The sequence below is a fragment of the Narcine bancroftii genome, chromosome 3, assembly GCF_036971445.1.
Source record: "Narcine bancroftii isolate sNarBan1 chromosome 3, sNarBan1.hap1, whole genome shotgun sequence".
In the NCBI taxonomy this organism is placed as follows: Eukaryota; Metazoa; Chordata; class Chondrichthyes; order Torpediniformes; family Narcinidae; genus Narcine; species Narcine bancroftii.
The window spans coordinates 181,408,683-181,427,027 of record NC_091471.1 but is presented as its reverse complement, the minus strand read 5'-3'; the positions used below and the strand labels follow the sequence as shown (position 1 = coordinate 181,427,027).

At 38.8% G+C, this 18,345-nt stretch overlaps 1 protein-coding gene and 1 long non-coding RNA gene across 14 annotated transcripts in view; one reads left to right on the top strand and one right to left on the bottom strand.

Annotated features, from left to right (window-relative positions):
- rab28 (RAB28, member RAS oncogene family) overlaps nt 1-18,345 on the top strand; it is a 276,189-nt gene that overhangs the window by 238,433 nt on the left and 19,411 nt on the right. For 6 of the 13 annotated variants that reach the window (XM_069926004.1, XM_069926005.1, XM_069926006.1 and 3 more), the window contains 2 exons: nt 11,524-11,624; nt 12,117-12,203. The exons of 4 other annotated variants lie outside the window; for them this stretch is intronic. In XM_069926004.1, the coding sequence (XP_069782105.1) occupies nt 11,524-11,619 (96 nt within the window). In that variant the 3' untranslated portion in view covers nt 11,620-11,624; nt 12,117-12,203. Of the gene's footprint in view, nt 1-11,523; nt 11,625-12,116; nt 15,405-15,460; nt 15,606-18,345 lie in introns of those variants that run through there. 3 more of the 13 variants (XR_011353967.1, XR_011353968.1, XM_069925999.1) reach the window with 2 other exon arrangements.
- LOC138757908 (uncharacterized) overlaps nt 10,671-18,345 on the bottom strand; it is a 68,892-nt gene continuing 61,217 nt past the window's right edge. The window contains exon 6 of the long non-coding RNA XR_011353975.1: nt 10,671-11,650. This is a non-coding gene — a long non-coding RNA (uncharacterized lncRNA). The remainder of the gene's footprint in view (nt 11,651-18,345) is intronic.

Below are 18,345 nucleotides of genomic sequence, written 5' to 3'. Positions count from 1 at the left end.
ATAGCCCTCCTGATTTCCTTCTTGTTTTTTGTGCATTTTTAAGTATCTCATTTGCTCCTTGTTTTCTATACCCACGATACACCTCTTCTTCTCATCTAGATCACCAATATCCTGCGAAAACCAAAGTTCTTTATGTTTCTTAACTTTGCCTTTAATCCTGACAGGAACATGGTAACTCTGTACTCTCAAAATTTTGCCATTGAATGCCTTCCACTTACCAAACACATCCTTGCCAGAAAACAACTTCTCTCAATCCACACTTTCTAGATCCTTCTTGTTTTCTCCATTTTGGCCTTTCTCCAATTTTGAATCTCATTCTAAGAACCAGATCCATCTTTATCCATAATTAACTTGAAACTAATGGCATTATGATTACTGGCCCCAAAATGTTCAACTGTACATACTTCTGTCACTGGTCCTGTCTCTTTCCCTAACAGGACATCCATTATTACACTTTCTCTGGTTGGTACCTCTATATATTGATTTAGAAAACTTTCCTGAACACATTTGACAAACTCCAATCCATCCAGCCCTTTTACAGTCTGGGAGTCCCAGTCAATACGTGGTAAGTTAAAATTTCCGACTAAAATATCGATGTTTCCTGCAGCTGTCTGGTCCTTCAGTTCTCGCTGACTATTAGGAGGTATACAATCCCTTGAGCATGGTCATACCTTTCCTATTCCTCAGCTATAGCCAGGTAGCCACAATAGATGAGTCCTCTAGTCTGTCCTGTCTGAGCACATCTGTGATATTTTCCCTGACGAGCAATGCCTCTCCTCCCCCTTTCATCCCTCCTGCTCTATCATGTCTACATCCAAGATTCATGTGATATTTGTACATGCCAGTCCACACTGTAAGCTCATCTGCCTCTCCTACAATATTCCTTGCATTGAAATAGATGCACCTCAGAAAATTTCCACCACTTATAGCCCTTTGATTTCTGACTTTACATGCAGTCATCACATCATCTTTTTTCCTCCTCTACTCCACCACTATCTGCTCTGGCACTCTGGTTCCCATGCCGCTCACATTCTTTCAAGTTTTGTATTTTACTCATATTTTACTGAATTAACATCAATCTTGGGCCACACACTTTTGATCCTTATCTTCCAACCTTAGGCTTAATGCTTTTTCCTATTGTAATATCTCTGTTCCACAGATCAAGTAATATACTTGTAGGATCAATACTTTGGGCACTAAGTTTTATTTTGTCCCTGTTGTGGATGATTTTTGTTTTAGTTTTAAATAGTACATTTTATTTGCAATGTAGAAGCTGATTCTGGCCTTTGAGATCTTTTTCAATTACAGTCAATAAACTGACAAACCCATACATTTTTGGAGGGTGGTGCTGGGGGGTGGAAATCAGAGTCCTTGGGAAACTCATGCAGGTCATGGGGAGAATATACAAACACGTATGGACAGCATCGTTTCAAACCCGGGTCACTGGTACACTAATAGCGTCGCACTAACCGCTATGCTAACCATACTGCCTATTTTATGTTTTCTGTCAACGATAATGCCATATTTAATGAGTGACTTGAATTTCCCCAATATTGACTGGAACTTCCTTAGTGCCAGAAACTTAGATGGGACAAAATTTGCTCAACCAGGGAAGAGATAATACTCTATCTTGTAATGGAAATGAACTTGACCAGGTGGAAAACATTTTATAGACTATGATCACAACTTGTATGTTTTTAGATTTTTATGAACAAAGATATATGTTAAAAACAAGGATAAGATGTGAATCTCAGAGTTGTAGGTGATGTCATCCATGTTCTCTGACAATGTCTGGAATCTGATGGAAAATTGCAAAATTGGGTTAGGCAATTTTGAACAGTATTCGACAAGAGTTGGTGAGAGTGAATTGACAGCAGCTGTTATTGGGGGAGTCCATGTCTGACATGTGGAAATCATTTAAAGGCTTAGCTTGTTTGGAATTAGGTCCACTATGTTCCTGTAAGAGAGAAAAATAAGGAAGGCAAGGCTTTGGAACCTTGGATGATGAGAGATGTTGTAAATTTAGTGAAAAAAGAAAAAAAAAGAATCACATGTAAGGTTTAGAAAGCTGAAAATGGGACAGGGCTCTTGAGGAGTATGATGGAAGGAGGAAAGAACTTAAATAGGGAATTAAGAGGGCTAAAAGGGGCATGAAATGCTCTTGTTGAGTAAAATAATGGAGAATCCTGAGATAATTTATACATGCATTATAAGCAAAAATGTAGCGAGGGTTTGGGTAGAACCACTCGAGATCAAAGAAGGAAATTTTTGCCTGAAACTAGAGGAAGTGAGAAAGGTACTAAATGAGCATTTCACATTAGTGTTCACTAAGGAGAAGGACATGGATGTTAGTGAGATCAGGGAGGAAGATGCTGATATTCAAAGCATGTCGGATTATTGAGAGAGGCAAGCGAAGAGATTGCTGGAGCCTTTGATAGAGATCGTGGCATTGTCTTTAGCCATGGGTAAGGTCCTAAAGGAGTGGAGAATAGCAGCATTTGTTTAAGAAGGGTATTAAAGACAAATGAGGACATTTAGACTCACGAAATTAATGGGGAGGATTCTTAGCAATATGATATACTCTCATCTGGAGAAGCACATTTGTTAGATATAATCAACTTGGCTTTGTGTAGCAGAGGTTATGGCTTGCAAACTCGATTATCTTTTTGAGGAAATGACGAAGCTGATTGATGAGGATAGTCCAGTGAATGTTCTATATAAACATTAGTAAATCATTCGACAAGGTACCTCATTGTAGGTTAATGTGAAAGATTCTTTGGCTTGGCTTCACGGACGAAGATTTATGGAGGGCTAATGTCCACGTCAGCTGCAGGCTCGTTTGTGGCTGACACGTCCGATGTGGGACAGGCAGACACGGTTGCAGCGGTTGCAAGGGAAAATTGGTTGGTTGGGGTTGGGTGTTGAGTTTTTCCTCCTTTGTCTTTTGTCAGTGAGGTGGGCTCTGTGGTCTTCTTCAAAGGAGGTTGCTGCCCGTCGAACTGTGAGGCGCCAAGATGCACGGTTGGAGGCGAGATCAGCCCACTGGCGATGGTCAATGTGGCAGGCACCAAGAGATTTCTTTAGGCAGTCCTTGTACCTCTTCTTTGGTGCACCTCTGTCACAGTGGCCAGTGGAGAGCTCGCCATATAACACGATCTTGGAAAGGCGATGGTCCTCCATTCTGGAGACGTGACCTACCCAGCGCAGTTGGATCTTCAGCAGCGTGGATTCGATGCTGTCGGCCTCTGCCATCTCGAGTACTTCGATATTGGAGATGAAGTCGCTCCAATGAATGTTGAGGATGGAGCGGAGACAACGCTGGTGGAAGCGTAGGTGATGCCGGTAGAGGACCCATGATTCAGAGCCGAACAAGAGTGTGGGTATGACAATGGCTCTGTATACGCTAATCTTTGTGAGGTTTTTCAGTTGGTTGTTTTTCCAGACTCTTTTGTGTAGTCTTCCAAAGGCGCCATTTGCCACACCAAGACACAAGAGCAACTCGTCCGTGAACTACTCTTTGCAGACGATGCCGCTTTAGTTGCCCATTCAGAGCCAGCTCTCCAGCGCTTGACGTCCTGTTTTGCGGAAACTGCCAAAATGTTTGGCCTGGAAGTCAGCCTGAAGAAAACTGAGGTCCTCCATCAGCCAGCTCCCCACCATGACTACCAGCCCCCCCACATCTCCATCGGGCACACAAAACTCAAAACGGTCAACCAGTTTACCTACCTCGGCTGCACCATTTCATTTGAAAGATTAAGACACTTGGAATCCACGGAAACTTGGTAGATTTGATTTAATATTGGCTTAGTCATAGAAAACAAGGGGTATTATTCTGATCGTTTGTGGTCAATTTTTAAGGATCAGTGCTGGGACCTCTGTTGTTTATGATGGATATACAGTAGAATCCCCAGCATCTGTCACCTACAGGGATCGTAGATGCTACATATGTGAATTTTCTGGTTGACTGAGACACACTGTTACAATGTCTAACTAGTACACCTACATTAAGAATACGCAGTTTAAAGGACAAACTATAAAGTGATTTGAAAAAAAAAATCAGCTTTGCAGTATTTAATCATGTAAAGTTCACTTTAATGAGGTCATTCCCATAACTTACAAATTTTATATTTAAATTCAAACCCCAGTCACAGATGCTGTAACAGCATTGCATAAGCCACTAGGCTAACTGTGCCATCATTATAATTAACCTGCGCGCCCTCGAGTTTACAGCTAAAGCCTTACCAATATACCTGACATGAATAAAGATAAGGACTCTTACTAGACAGGGATAGGGAGACACTTTGGAAGAGTCATCCCAGTGGGCACCGCCATTTTATTTTAACACAACTTTATTCAAACTTTATTCAAACACCTGCTGCGGGCAGGGTACGACCGGGGCTCTCCACTGGCTGAATGTTTGCTCCCATCTTCACCAAGGGGTTGTGTGTTGTTTCGGAGAACATTTACTTTTACAATTTTAAGCTTCTATTTAAAATTTTATTTATTGTTAATTATTTTAAAATTTATTTCTTTGTTTCTTCAATTTTTTTTGCTGGTTGTTTGGGTTTCTGGTTGATTGAATTTTAGATAATAGGGATTTTACTGTAACTGATTTGAGAAATGGTTAGTACATTTACAGACAACACAAAAATCTGTCTGTATTACATACACATAGTCTGACATGTTTTAAAAGCACATATAAATGCTCCTGCACTTGTACTCACTTTGTATGTAGGCATACTCGTGACCTTGTGCACCCATTGAAAGTATATGTTCAAGCACTTTTGCCTGCTAAACAGACTGAATGATCCCTCGGTAAAATATGGAGTTGTCTATCCCAACATGAAAAGACAGACGAAGCAAACGAGACCAATGGATGATCCAACGGTCAAGAAAGCAGTCTCTTTAAGCATTGTGGAACACAAGGAGCAAGGGAAGACACAAGATGTCCTGGTCATCCACTGCCCCTAGACCCAGCTCCAGCCACCTCGACTTTTGTCCTGCCACTGGATCCAGATGGGAATTGGGAAGAGAGAGTGAGGCTAAAGCTGAGCAACTCTCCCTCACTTTAATCCGAAACAAGCGCTAGGCTTCATACCATCATCATCACCCTCTTGTTAGACCTTTCCTGTGGCCATGGATGAGCAATGAAGCAGCTGGTGTGGATACACTGGGAGCTGTAGTCACAGACGGCTCAGCCCTAATGGTTGTTTCTTGCTGACCGAAGCAACAGTGAAACTCAGCGTCTACCTGAGCGACTGAGCTACCCTCTTCAGTAACACATTGCTCACCTCCACTGCATGAGGAAGGGGCTAGAAAAGGTGCTGCCTCTCTACACCCTAGCCAATTTAACCCATTTGGTGAGGATCCCATCTTGGGAGTCGAAACAATGACTACTGGTGACACTGCTAATCATTGGCACTTGGAACATTCACATGCTTTTGGACGACCCTATAGCAGATAGGCCGGAAAAACAGCCTTAGTTGCCAGAAAGCTTGCAAGCTACAACATTAGCATTGCAGATCTGAGTGAGACTTGGCCAATGAAGGTCAGCTGACTGAAACTGGAGCTGGATACACTTTTTTCGGGAGCAATTCATGGCAGCGACGAGCGTCGTGTTGCTGGAGTTGGATTTGCCCTCAGGACTCACCTTGTTCAGAAACTTGTTAGTCTCCCCAAGGCTGTGAACAACTGGCTCATGACACTACAGCTTCTGCCACAGAAGTCAAGCCACCCTGATCTGCACCTATGCCCCCACATTGACCAACTGGGACGTGACGAAAGACAGGTTTTATGAAGAGCAAATTGCCTTGCTGTCAGCAGTGAGCAGCACCGACCAGCTGATGTAAGAGTAGGGTGCGGCTCTGCAGACTGGCAGGGAGTCGATGGGAGACATGGGGAGGGAAAACGTAACAGTAATGGCCTACTCTTAATAAAGATCTGTGCAGCACATGACCTCCTCATCACCAACACAACTTTCGACCTGCAACATCGCTGCTCTAAGCATTGGCATCTTATCGACTATGTGATTGTCAGGAGAAAAGAGAGGCAGGATGTCAAAGTGACCAAGGCCATGTGCGGTGTTGACAGTTGGACAGATCACAGGTTCGTTGTCTCCAAAATGAAGCTCCACATCAAACTCTTGAGGTGACCACAAGGAATCAAAGCCATTAAATGAATCATTGTGGCCAGGCTGAAGAACCCTAGCATAGCTTCAGCACTGGCTGAGGACTTAGAAACCAAACTTGTTGACCTACTCCTTGCAGGTAGCACTGAGGACAACTGGGAACGCTTCAGGGATGCAGTCCATTCATCTGCACTGGAGATGCTAGGGCCCTCTACACAAGCAGCATGGCTGGTTCAATGAGAATGATGAGGAGATACAGGGTCTACTTGTTGAAAGCACTGTTTTTATCATCCCCCATCAGAACGACCCATCATCAGCTGCCAAGAAAAACACCTTCATCGGTACTTGCTGGACAGTCCAGAATAGACTGCGTAAAATGCAAGATGCCTACCTGAGCACCAAGGCAGATGAAATACAGGGATATGTTGACAGAAACAATTTGAAATGGTTCTATGAAGCCCTCAACACTCTCTACGGACCTCATTCTCTTAGGAGCTCCCCCTCCTGAGTACAGATGGTACAACTCTCACTACATAGAAGGCTCAGATCCTGCAGAGATGGGCTGAACTCTTTGAAACTGTGCTCTTTGTCAACAATGAGGCAATAGACAGGAATCCCCAGGTAGACATCAATAGCACCCACTGGTAATAGCTGGTCACAAAAGCTGTCCAGTGGCAAAGCCCCATGGGCAGACACAATACCTGCAGAGATCTACAAAGTCAGTGATCCTGTACTTAGAGAGAAGCTCACTGTGTTATTCCAGTCTTTTTTGACGCAAAGATCCATTCCCCAGGAACTTAAAGGTGCATCCATCGTACATCTCCAAAAGGAAGGGCAATTAACTGCAACAATCACTGAGGTATTTTGCAACCGTCCATCGAAGGAAAAATCCATGCAAGAGTCCTGCTAAATGGTCTGATAATTAATTTGGAGCTGAGCCTGCTACTAGAGTCACAGTGTGGCTTCTGCAAAGGTCGTAGGACTATTGACATGATTTTTGCCATGCGCAAACTTCAGGAGAAGTGTCAGGAGCAGAATCGTAAACTCTACACAACCTTTGTTTATCTCATGAACGACACTGTCAGCTGACAAGGCCTGTGGAGGATCACATCAAAGTTCGGCTGCCCCGCCAAACTAATTCAGATGGTACGTCGGTTCCATGATGGCATGATGGCCAGAGTGCTGGATGGCAGAGAATCCTAAAGCATTCCCAGTCACTGGGTCAAGCAGGGCTGTGTGCTTGCACCCACACTGTTGAGAATGACATCATTAATGAATGATGCCTTTCAGGAAAGTGATGCTGAATCAGCCTCAAGTACAGAGCTCTTCAACCTGAGGAGACTACAAGCTATTACCAAAATGAAGGAGACTGTTCGGAGAGACTTGCCCTTTGCTGATGACTGTACTCTTTATGCTGCCTCAGAGCCAGAGAAGTAAGTCAGAATGGACAAATTCTCCATGGCATGTGTCAACTTTGGAATCACCATCAACATTAAAAAGACTGAAGTCATGTACCAGCCTGCTCCTTGCTCCATTCACAGAACCCCAAATCACAATCAAAAGGTAAAATCTACAGATAATCAACCAGTTCACTTACCTTGGCAGCACCCTCTCCCGAGCATTGACTATTGATACAGAAGTGGACCCCAGAAGAGCAAAGGTAAATTCTGCTTTTGGAAGGCTGCGTTCCACTGTATGGGAATGTCGAGGAATCAGTCCAGCAAAAAAACTGAAGGTCTGCAGAGCCGAGATACTCACTACCCTCTTGTATGCCTGTGAAAAGCTGACTGTGTCTCGAATGCATGTAAGACAGCTCAACCATTTTCACACAACTTGTCTGCAGAATATTAGGCATTAGATGGAAAGACAAAGTATCAGACACTGAAGTTCTCTCTAGAGCAAGTCTAACATCAGTCCACACACTGCTGATGAGAGTGTGGACCCGGTGAGCAGGTAATATCATCCACCTGCCAGATGAGTGCAGCTCCTTTTTGGGGAATTCTCTGCTGGTAGACATTCGCATGGAGGGCAGAAGAAATGTTACAAAGACACACTAAAGGTCTCCCTGAAGTGCTTGACATAGTCATGACCATCTGGGAAAGCCTGGCACAAAACTGCCCTAACTGGTGTGGATTTATCCACACAGGCTGTCAAGCTTACGAAGCAAAGCACACTGTTCAGGCACAACATAAGCAGGAGCTGCGCAAGTCCAGATCCATCAGCGCAACAACTCCAGTGCCCATACATGTCTGCCCAACATGTGCCAGGACATTGACCAGTCATCTTCGGACTCACCACATCCTGTCTTAAAATGACTAATGGTGTTGAGTTCTTCTTCAATGAGGATGGACAAACGGTGACAAAGGCATACTGCACATACCAAGTTCAGGCTCCAACATCCACTATGTATTTGAACACCTCATGAACCAGAGAACCATAGAACATTATAATACAGAAACAGGCTCTTTGACTTTTCTAGTCTGTGCCGAACTATTATTCGGCCTGGTCCCACTGACATGCATCGGGACTATATCCCTCATATCTCTCCTATCTATGTTCCAATTTAAATTTTTCATAAATGTCAACATTGAGCCTGCATTTACCAATTTAGCTGGCAGCCCATTCCATACTCCCACCATTAACTGCATGAAGAAGTTCCCTATAATGTTCCCTTTCAATTTTTCCCCTTTCACTCTTAACCCATGTCCTCTAGTTTTTTTTTAAATCTTTCCTCATCTTAATTGGAAAAGCCTGCTCACATTTACTCTATCTATACCATTCATAATTTTGACCACCTATATTAAAATATCCCCTCATTCTTCTGTGCCACAGGGAATAAAATCCTAACCAATTTAACCTGCCCCTGTAACTCAGTTAACAAGTCTTAGAATTTCAGCTTCAGCTCCTTCACACTCCTCTGCCTCTTAGTTCTGGGTTATCACATGAGAATTAATTTAACATGATTCTAGTGAGGAAACTATAGAATCACACTGGCTGCCTGTTTTATATTATTGCCTGTTTGTACTCTCATTAGAATGTTTAGAATGTGAGGAAAATAGTAGCAGTTGGAAAATGCAGAGAACTATTTGGTTGTGAAAGTTTTGGTATCTGACATAATGTGTTACGTCTCACCCATGAATTTGGGAAATGACCACACCATTGACATTCATGCTATTCAGTTTGGAGTAGATCCAACACCATATGTCACACAAATAAGATGAAGGCAATTGGCTTTCAAATTATCTCCTCTAATCTACCCAAATACAACCCTAAAATAATCACTAGCAGGAGACAAATCATCAAAATCATTAATGTTTTAGTTTTTTTCTATTATTTTAATGTCTGAACAGAGGTAACAGGATCCTTCAAAACACAGAGAAATGTAATTAATTTTTAAAAATAAATCCTATCTTTAGGCAGGAATCTAAGGGGGCTGCTTAATTTTTTAAAAATGCATAGACTCGAAAGGCCACACATGCAGTATTTCAATTCAAGTGGCTATTCTATACTCAGCTACAGAGGCTGAGGACACAAACTTTCATTTCTTTATTTTTTTGCTCTCTTTCCCTTTTGCCCTTCTGAAGATACCATCTGTAATAAAGCTTGGCGCTCTAGGTGCAAAGGACCCAAGGAAAGGGGAATAGAGGAGAATACTACAGAAGTAATAGTAAACCTAGTGGTTTCATTTTTACCATCCTGATCTGAAGGCCTCTGATAGCATTAATCTTATGAAATTGCCCCATTTGAAAGTAGAGAATAAAATAACAAATAGCTGATGGAGTATTTCATTAAAAGCTATATGAGAATTTTCTGTTAATCACACACTAAACAGTAGCTTGATATTAGTCTGAAAAAGTTTGAAGAAACTCAGCAGGTTATGCAGCATTTGCAGGAAGCAAGGGATAACCAATGTTTTGGGCCTGAGATCTTTATCAAGGGATGAGCAAAAGCAGACAGGTGCCTGACTATAAAGGTGAGGGGAGAAGAAGAGAGGAGGGTATAAGGGACAGGGGAGGAGGACAAGCAAACAGACAAGAGGTCATAGGTGGTTATTTGTGGGAGGGCAGACGAGAAAACTGAGAATTTAATAGAGGGTGGGAATGTGGAGGAAAGGAAGAAAATGGGATAAGGGAAAGGGGGGGGGGGCTAACATAAACTGGAAAAGTTAATGCCATCTGGTTGGAGAGTGCCCAGATCATCTCCTTACAGAAGACCGGGTGGGAAGAGGTGTAGTCGGGATAATTGTGGGAGTTGATAAGTTTGTAGAAAATATCTGTCGAGAAATTGTCTCCCAAGAGAGAGAGATCGAGAAAGGGGTGAATGTTGCCAGAGATGGACAAAATTAATTTGAGGTTGTGGCGAAAGTTAGCAGCGAAGTAGATAAAGTTGACAAGCTGATCCAGGGTGCAGGAGGCAGCACAAATATAGTTGTCGTTTTAATGGAGGAAGAGTTGAGAAGCCTTGTTCCACATAGCCAACAAAAAGAAAGACATAGCGGGGACCCATACGAGTATTTGTAGATACCCATTTGGCTTGGAAATAGTGAGATGAGCCAAACTCGAAGTTATTGAGGGTGAGGACGTTTTGCTAGGTGGAGGAGGATGGTGGTGTAGGGGGACTGTTGTTTTTACATTGACTGTATATTTGCTGACTCATTTTCACCTTTAAAGTGCTCACCAAAACTTTTCAAGCAATCAATGAATTTAAGCAATGCATTATCTGCTTTATTAAATTGCCCAAACAATGGAAATATGTCATTTGATTAGATCAATGTCCATGCAACGTGAATGATTTAGTTGTGTCAAGTAATATATTTGGTTTGATGATTTGTGGAATATCTGCTTCCTTCCATGCATAGCAGCAGATTATGGGATTCCTTATATTAGATCTAATATTGTTTTATTTAATAATGATTGTGTACAATTGTTTTGTTTCTGTTGTTTTCATCCCTAGAGTTAACATCATAATTATATTTAAGAATGTTGTTTTTAATATTTATCATGCATAATTAATATTTGTTTAATGTTAACCAGATATTACAGCAGTACTTAACATACCTTTTAGTTTTTCAAGAGGTGCAGTTCAGCTTTCTGTTCATTGATTCAATTTAAATTGTCTCTAAATTGTATAAAAGATGTTGTGTTCTGTGGGTTAACTCATCACCTGTCATGTATGTGTGTTTTCATTTTTAGTTTAAAGTCAGCATGAATTTGCTTTAATATTGGCACCAATAAATTTAAAATATTAGGTTAAGATAAGATCCCCAAAAATCTGTGCATTTGTGCATAAGCTCTCTTGTTTGTTATCTGTATCAAATTGTGAAATATTTTCATCTGCATTATTTCCTTGCATTTTTTTTCTCAACTTTGTCACTCTTTTGCATTCCTGGCTGGCAGCATATTGTCAGGGCTGAGTTGGTAAATTACCCACATGATGCAAGTCTATCACAGGTTTCTGCACACTGCCGAAGTAAAGTATGTCTCATACAGTAATTCAGGTACTGCAGCAGAATCTTCAATCTATCTGTAATTTAGAAAATATATTAAATGCAATGCATTAAAATGTAGTCATTTCAACTATTAGTTAGATTCTGCATTTATTTTAAATATTAAAAATACTGAGCGTTGATTTTTTTTAGTTGCATTTACTTTAATACTTTAGGAGCGTGCACTAGTATAGCAGCTTAAATTATTTTATTTACTCTAACATGTGGTTGCTGTATTATGATGGATTTTCCCTCAGTCCTTTGTTCATTGAATCTTAACATAAGTGGGAAGTGTTAGTTTATCAAAGCAGTTGTAGCAGTTTTATAGAGCAGTATGTAAAATCTGTGGGATTACTTCACAGTGCTCAACAATACATTGATAAATTATCTGTTTTGTGATTAAAAGTTTTGCTGGCCTTTAACAATCCCTTCTCTAATAAGTTTGTATTTTGTACTGAATTTGTTGAATGATCTATAATATGGCTGCTTTTTCTTTTATGACAGCGCATAGTGAAGGCAGATATTGTGAATTACAGCCAGGAGCCTGTGGTGAGAACTGTGAACCCTCCCAGAAGTTCAATGTGTGCAGTTCAGTGATCCCGTCACATACCCATATTAGTACATTTGGCAATCCTGCATCGTTCACACAGGCCCATTCTTTCTCAGGAACTTCATTTTGACAGCAACCATCTCTGCAATACAGTTGCTGTATGCTAAGAAACACAAAGCAGCCACTGTCGACTGCAGAGATCCACAAGGCTGAACCATGCATTTGAGTATGATTTTTCTAAATTGAGTCATGGAAAGATATTTGTCATTTGTTTAAAGTGAAGATGTAACTGCATCAAATGTGTATTTTACAACTTTAAAAATATCAGATTTGTACAGCAGTCATTTAAATGTGTTTCATCAGTTACAGAAATTTGGAGTTTAAGTGAAATTTCATTCAAGAGAACAAGTAAAGTTTTGTAGAACTGGGGAAAAAGAATTTTTTAGTGCAATTGTTGATTTTTTTAACAATAAATGTGGACGGGTTTGAATATTATTATGAATATCAGAATCTTAAGAAAAAAAATGTAAAGCATGGAAAATTAATATGGTCCGTTGAAATGTATCCCTTTTGTACTTTGTGCAGCATCCAGCCTGAATGCTTTTGTTCCTGTTAGCCTGTTTTGCATAATATTCAATACATTTATGACTCTTTAGATAAGACTTTTACCTGATTATGTTTACAACAAACAAAATGTGTGTGCTCGTAGCTAGTCTTATGGTATTTGAACTATTTTATATTATATTTACCTTAGTGAAGCTCTCCTTTATCACTTTGTTTTCACACATTTGGCAGTGTTAGTTCTTTCCTTTTGGCTCTCTCCCTCTTATTCTTGAAAATCAGTGATGTTCTCTCAATTTCAAAACCATCTCCATATTAAATAGTCTCCACTCTACACCTCTATCTTTTGTCTAAGTATATATGCTACAGTTATTTGTCGTATTTATTTGGCAAATATGCATTATGTTTTCATCAGTGAAAATTTTATTTGCTGTTTCTATCCATTAATTAACTTTGCTGCCAATTTAGACCAACTTTTACTTGCTTCAGAGATGTGCATTAAGTACAAATCTCTACATGATATACCATTCTTTCCCTTAAACCCCTACCAGATCTGCTCCATGCTGGAGATCCTATTCTTAAACTCACCAGCCTTTAAAGAAGAGTATATCATAATGATTCTTCCCAAGGTGCTATGAGGCTTTACCAAGTAGAGTATATATTTGTTTAACTTCTGAATTCAAGACCAAATCTGATAAGATTTAACTGTTCAAAAGATGTACTAAAACCATTCCCAATGCTGATTCTTCACTAATACTGACTTTTCCTGAGTGCTTTTTCAAAATCTTAAAGATTGGAATTCCCCTGCACAGTCTGAGAATCCTCATTTCCTTGTTTAAATAATAGAATAGGTATTTTCTTGAATGCCTACTCAATTATACCCTGTCCAAAGACTCATCAGTAAGCTACCCACAAATGCTACCATTGGACTGCAGAATTAAGATGATGTGATAAAATGGGGTGGAATCCTCATTTAAATCATTCTTTTCTAACTCCAGCAAATTGAATTCCTGAATTCTCCCTGTGGGATCTATTTCTTTTATAATATTTCACCAGAGACATTTGAAAATGTTATGAAAATCCTAAAATAAATAAGCCATCAATTTTTTTGCATTTATAGATTGGTTCATTTTCTATTTCTGTCGAAGTCAGAAAGAAATCAGGGAGAATCACCGAATGGAATCTTCCTGTTCTGCCCAGATTCATAGATGCATAGCTAGTTCAAACTAGCTTTTGTACAGTTTACATTATTTTGTTAATAATAATGGACCATTGCCCTAGCTGTCTAAATCAATGCTATCTAGATTTGGTTCTTTTCCACCATTTAAAAAAAATTAAATAGTACTCAGTGCTTTGCTTAAGGGATAATAAAATTGATCTTTGATTTATGTTTATGCACATTAATAATGACATGTTATCTAAGACACTCCTACATCTTGATACTTTCCGTATATCTCTGTACTTGATAATTGTCAACTTGAATCTGGGACAGAAACTCTAATAAATTTAACAAATCCTTTGTTCTTCATGCCTCTCAAAAATAAATACATATTTGGAAACCAAACATTTCATTCTTGCTGGAAACCTGAACTAACTTTGACCTTAAGTAATATGGGCTGTTTAAGCTGTTTAATTGTCTTTGAACTGTAAATGCATTCCATTTGATATCTGAATGAGGGCAGCATTAAAAATTGTCTGAAGATTTGCATTTGGCCCTAATTTGCATCCTTGCTTTCTGTGGAAGCAGTCAAATCTCTGCATTGTCAATAGCAGTTCAAACAATTTGGATTTGAAATTCGGCAAAACACTAACACCATTGACTGTGCAATGCCATCTAATGTGATAAAGATCATGTGTATTTTAGTTTTGTGACAGCAATGAAAAAAAGTAATGCACTTTAAAATAGCCATTGCTAAATCTGCAGCCAGAGTAATAATTGAGCTCATTAAGATAAAATAATTGATATGAAATAGATTAAATACAATCCAATGTAATCTTTGCAATTCCCATTACAAATGGTTCATATTGATACACCCAGCAGACGTTAAATAATATTTGCATTATGAATAAAGGATTATTTGTTTCAAAATATTTTTAATATGATTTTTTATTATATTGTGTAAAGATATTTCATTATGTTGCAGATTTATTTTATTGTTTTTTCTTGCAGGAAATCTCGCTTAGTGCACCATATAAGGTGTATAGAATATGAAGGTGCTTAAATTATTGCCATGTTGAATATTGTAATTAGAATAAAATTGCTCCTGAATGTTGTAAATTATATGTAGCATTTATTTGCATGTGAATATATTGAAAGAATATTTTACTTCTGTTAAATGTATATCTGCTTATAAATATACGATCATTGGGATTTGCAAAAGTTAACCTTGCTTGATTTATTGAAACATTAAATGCAGGAATGATGGGAACTAGTCTGATGACTGAAAACATTTTCATTTCATTGTTTTGTTTCATTTTACATTGGTACTTTTAAACATAATGCAGATTTAAAAGAGATTTAAGATATTAAATTACTAATTTAATAATGAATTCCTGAAACAATTGTACAAGTCAAAATTATGGTTGGTTGCAGTTCCATATTTCAATTTGTGGCTTCAGGCTTGTCATATTGCTTATATAGGACAAGACTGAAATCTGGGGTTGAAGGGGTTTAATTACATAGAAATAGCCTGGTGTAAAAATAGTATTAAAATATAAATAAACTTTCTGTTTCCAGCTTCCTATCTCTCCTATGTTCTCTCAACCAAGCCATCAGTAGCAGCAACATTCCTCATTTTCCTGCACTTCATTGCTGGGTCGAGTGGACTCAGACGATGAAGAAATGCTCTTGCTACGGGCCTCAATCTACTTTAGGCAAAGAGGTAGCTCTTTTCTTACTTTTCACCCACTTTCCCAAAGAAAATGTTCAATAATCCCAGGAAAACATAAAATGGGAGGAATTCTCACTTGTGTTGTCTCTCTAGATACTTGGAGAATGAGTGTAACTTGGTCCAAAAATAGAGCCTCTAACATCCAACTTGTCTGTTTGGCATTGCAATTATAAAGGTGTTACTGCCTTGTTTTTATCTGTTTTATTTTCTTGTATTTTGTTGTATAATTTCTCTCTCAAAATCACACTGGTAACAGAATGAGAGAAGTCCCAGGTGCTTGATTACAGATCTTAATTGGGATTTCAATAGTATCAATTTGCATTTGGATTTGGAGACTTGCAATTTTTCCTATTTCACTCACTAGAACAGTGAAAAAAAAAGGACAACCAGAAGGTCCAGAGCTTTCATTTCCTCCATGGAAAGCAAAGCAGGTCTTTACTCGCAAAATTAACCACAGTTGGTGTGTTATGAAGCAAAAATGTAAACTTTTGTATCATGGAGGTCTGTTTGATTTCTCACTAGTTTGTACTAAAGACAGAAGAGAATTATGGCGATAAATATTTAAACAATTTCACATGGGAAAATTAACCAATTAATATATTATTTCAACTGCTGAAAAACTTTGCAAAACATTTACTCTTGAATATAATAAATTAGTTTAATAAACAATTCACTGACAACATTGAAATGAAAGTCTATATATTAAATATACTTAAATACATTTATCAAACTTTATAATACCACACAAACTCAAAGATCCTAAACCTATTGAACATTTAAGAATTACACTAGTAAATGGAGCAGAATATCTTTTAATATGTATATCGAGCAGTTCATGATTTTATAGATATTTTCAGTGTGCACTTTGAAGCAAAATTTAAGAGTGGAGGTCAACTTTACCATTCTAGTCCGTGGATTTACAAGATAAACCTGGTCTATGCAAGACTTCCCTTGAAAACTGTATCCTGCATTTCTAGGCTTCGAAATGTAGTTTCAGTCACTTCCAACAGTTCCAGAAAAGTTCTCAAATATTTTTCACTGGGATAAATTTATTTCATATTTATACTGCATTTGACTTGTCACTGGAGGCATGTATGTGACTTGCTACTTTTTTTATAAATGGAGAAGCACACCCACTTATAGGCCTGTGGTGGTGTTGACTGAAAGGCTTACATTTTCGTTATTCATGCAATAAACCCCAGAAGCAACAGCATTGTAATATAAGATTTTATCCAATGTGTCTAGTAAGGTGCTGCATAAATCTGAGTACTGACAGAATTAGAGGCTTTTCAGTCATCACCTTTTCTTTATGGAAGCTAAGCACATTAAACACAAATAACCTGTTGGAACAGAGATCTCCATTCCATGAAATAATGTAATTCAGTCCATTGTACCAGTTCTTCCTTCAATTTGTTACTTAGTCCATTAATGAAATGATAGTTATCAAAATTTTGCTTTCTTTGAAAGAAGTAAGAAATAAATTGATCTGCTAATCTTGAATCCAAAAGTATTGAAAACTCTCTTTAAGAACTACAGTCTAATGGTGGGTGTGGGCACATATGCTAATATCATGTGGGCTTACTTTATCATTAAAAGCTTGTATAGGTTTAGTAATTTTGAAGTCTGCCTCTTCACATAATATTCTTTATATTTCAGAAATAAACTTCATTTAAAGCTTAGAACTTATTTTTTTTTTGTAGCACATTTTTTTATAATTGAATCCATGTTTTGAGTTTATGACCTTTATTGGCTAATTATTAGTCATCCCAGCAGTTCAGTGGGGAGGGAATGAAAAGGGTTGCAAGTTGTATTGACCAGTCTGGAGGATCCCAAATATAACCATTAGTCATAGATCCTCTACTTGCTGTAGGAACTCCATGAGTTTGCTTAGATATTTGATTTCAGCCTCACTGATTAAAATTAAATTTAATGCAAAATAAGTGTGTTTGAAACCATCATGTCAAACATGAAATTCAACAGACACTTCCAGTCATGAGTCTCTCTTGATACAGGATGATATCATTGAATTCTTGTGATCCCTCCAATCCCTCACTGCACTGAGAGTCTGACCTTCCAAACAGTTGCTCTTCCTGATATTAGCCAATTCTCCTTTCATATTCTTTTGTACAAATGGTCTCTCAATTCACCACCTCTCACCAAATACAATGCTTCCAACCTCGCCTCCCCACCACATGTTGAGTTGCTGCTTGATTCCTCGCACCAACATGTATCATCCTTTTGATCTCAACCTCTTCACTTTTCTAACAACTACATGCTGTTCCTCATCACTCAAGAAGGTGGCTAGGTCCCATGGTGCAGCTAATGTATTAAGGTTCAGGTCCAAGCATTACCAATCTCCCACACACCACTGCCAGCCTCCTAAGCTTAAAGTCAAGCAAGGTAGACAAGACACCATGACACTGATTGAATGTATCTTCCTTTGTGTCAACATTTTCTCTAAGGCACTGTATATCTCAGTCTTTGGCAGTCACAAAGATAACTGAAAAAAAATTAGACTTGTATTTTTTTATTATTACAATTGCAGGCTTTGCTACAAGAAGTGCACATTTCCAATTTTCAACTTCAAAAGGCCAGGGTTGATTTAATGATTTTCACGCTTAGCTGCCACAAAGGACAGAAAGATCTTTTAGGAGCTGGAATGAGACCACCCAGGTTCATTTCAGATAAGATCCTCCCAGAAAACTGACCCAGGAAATAGTTAATCCATCAA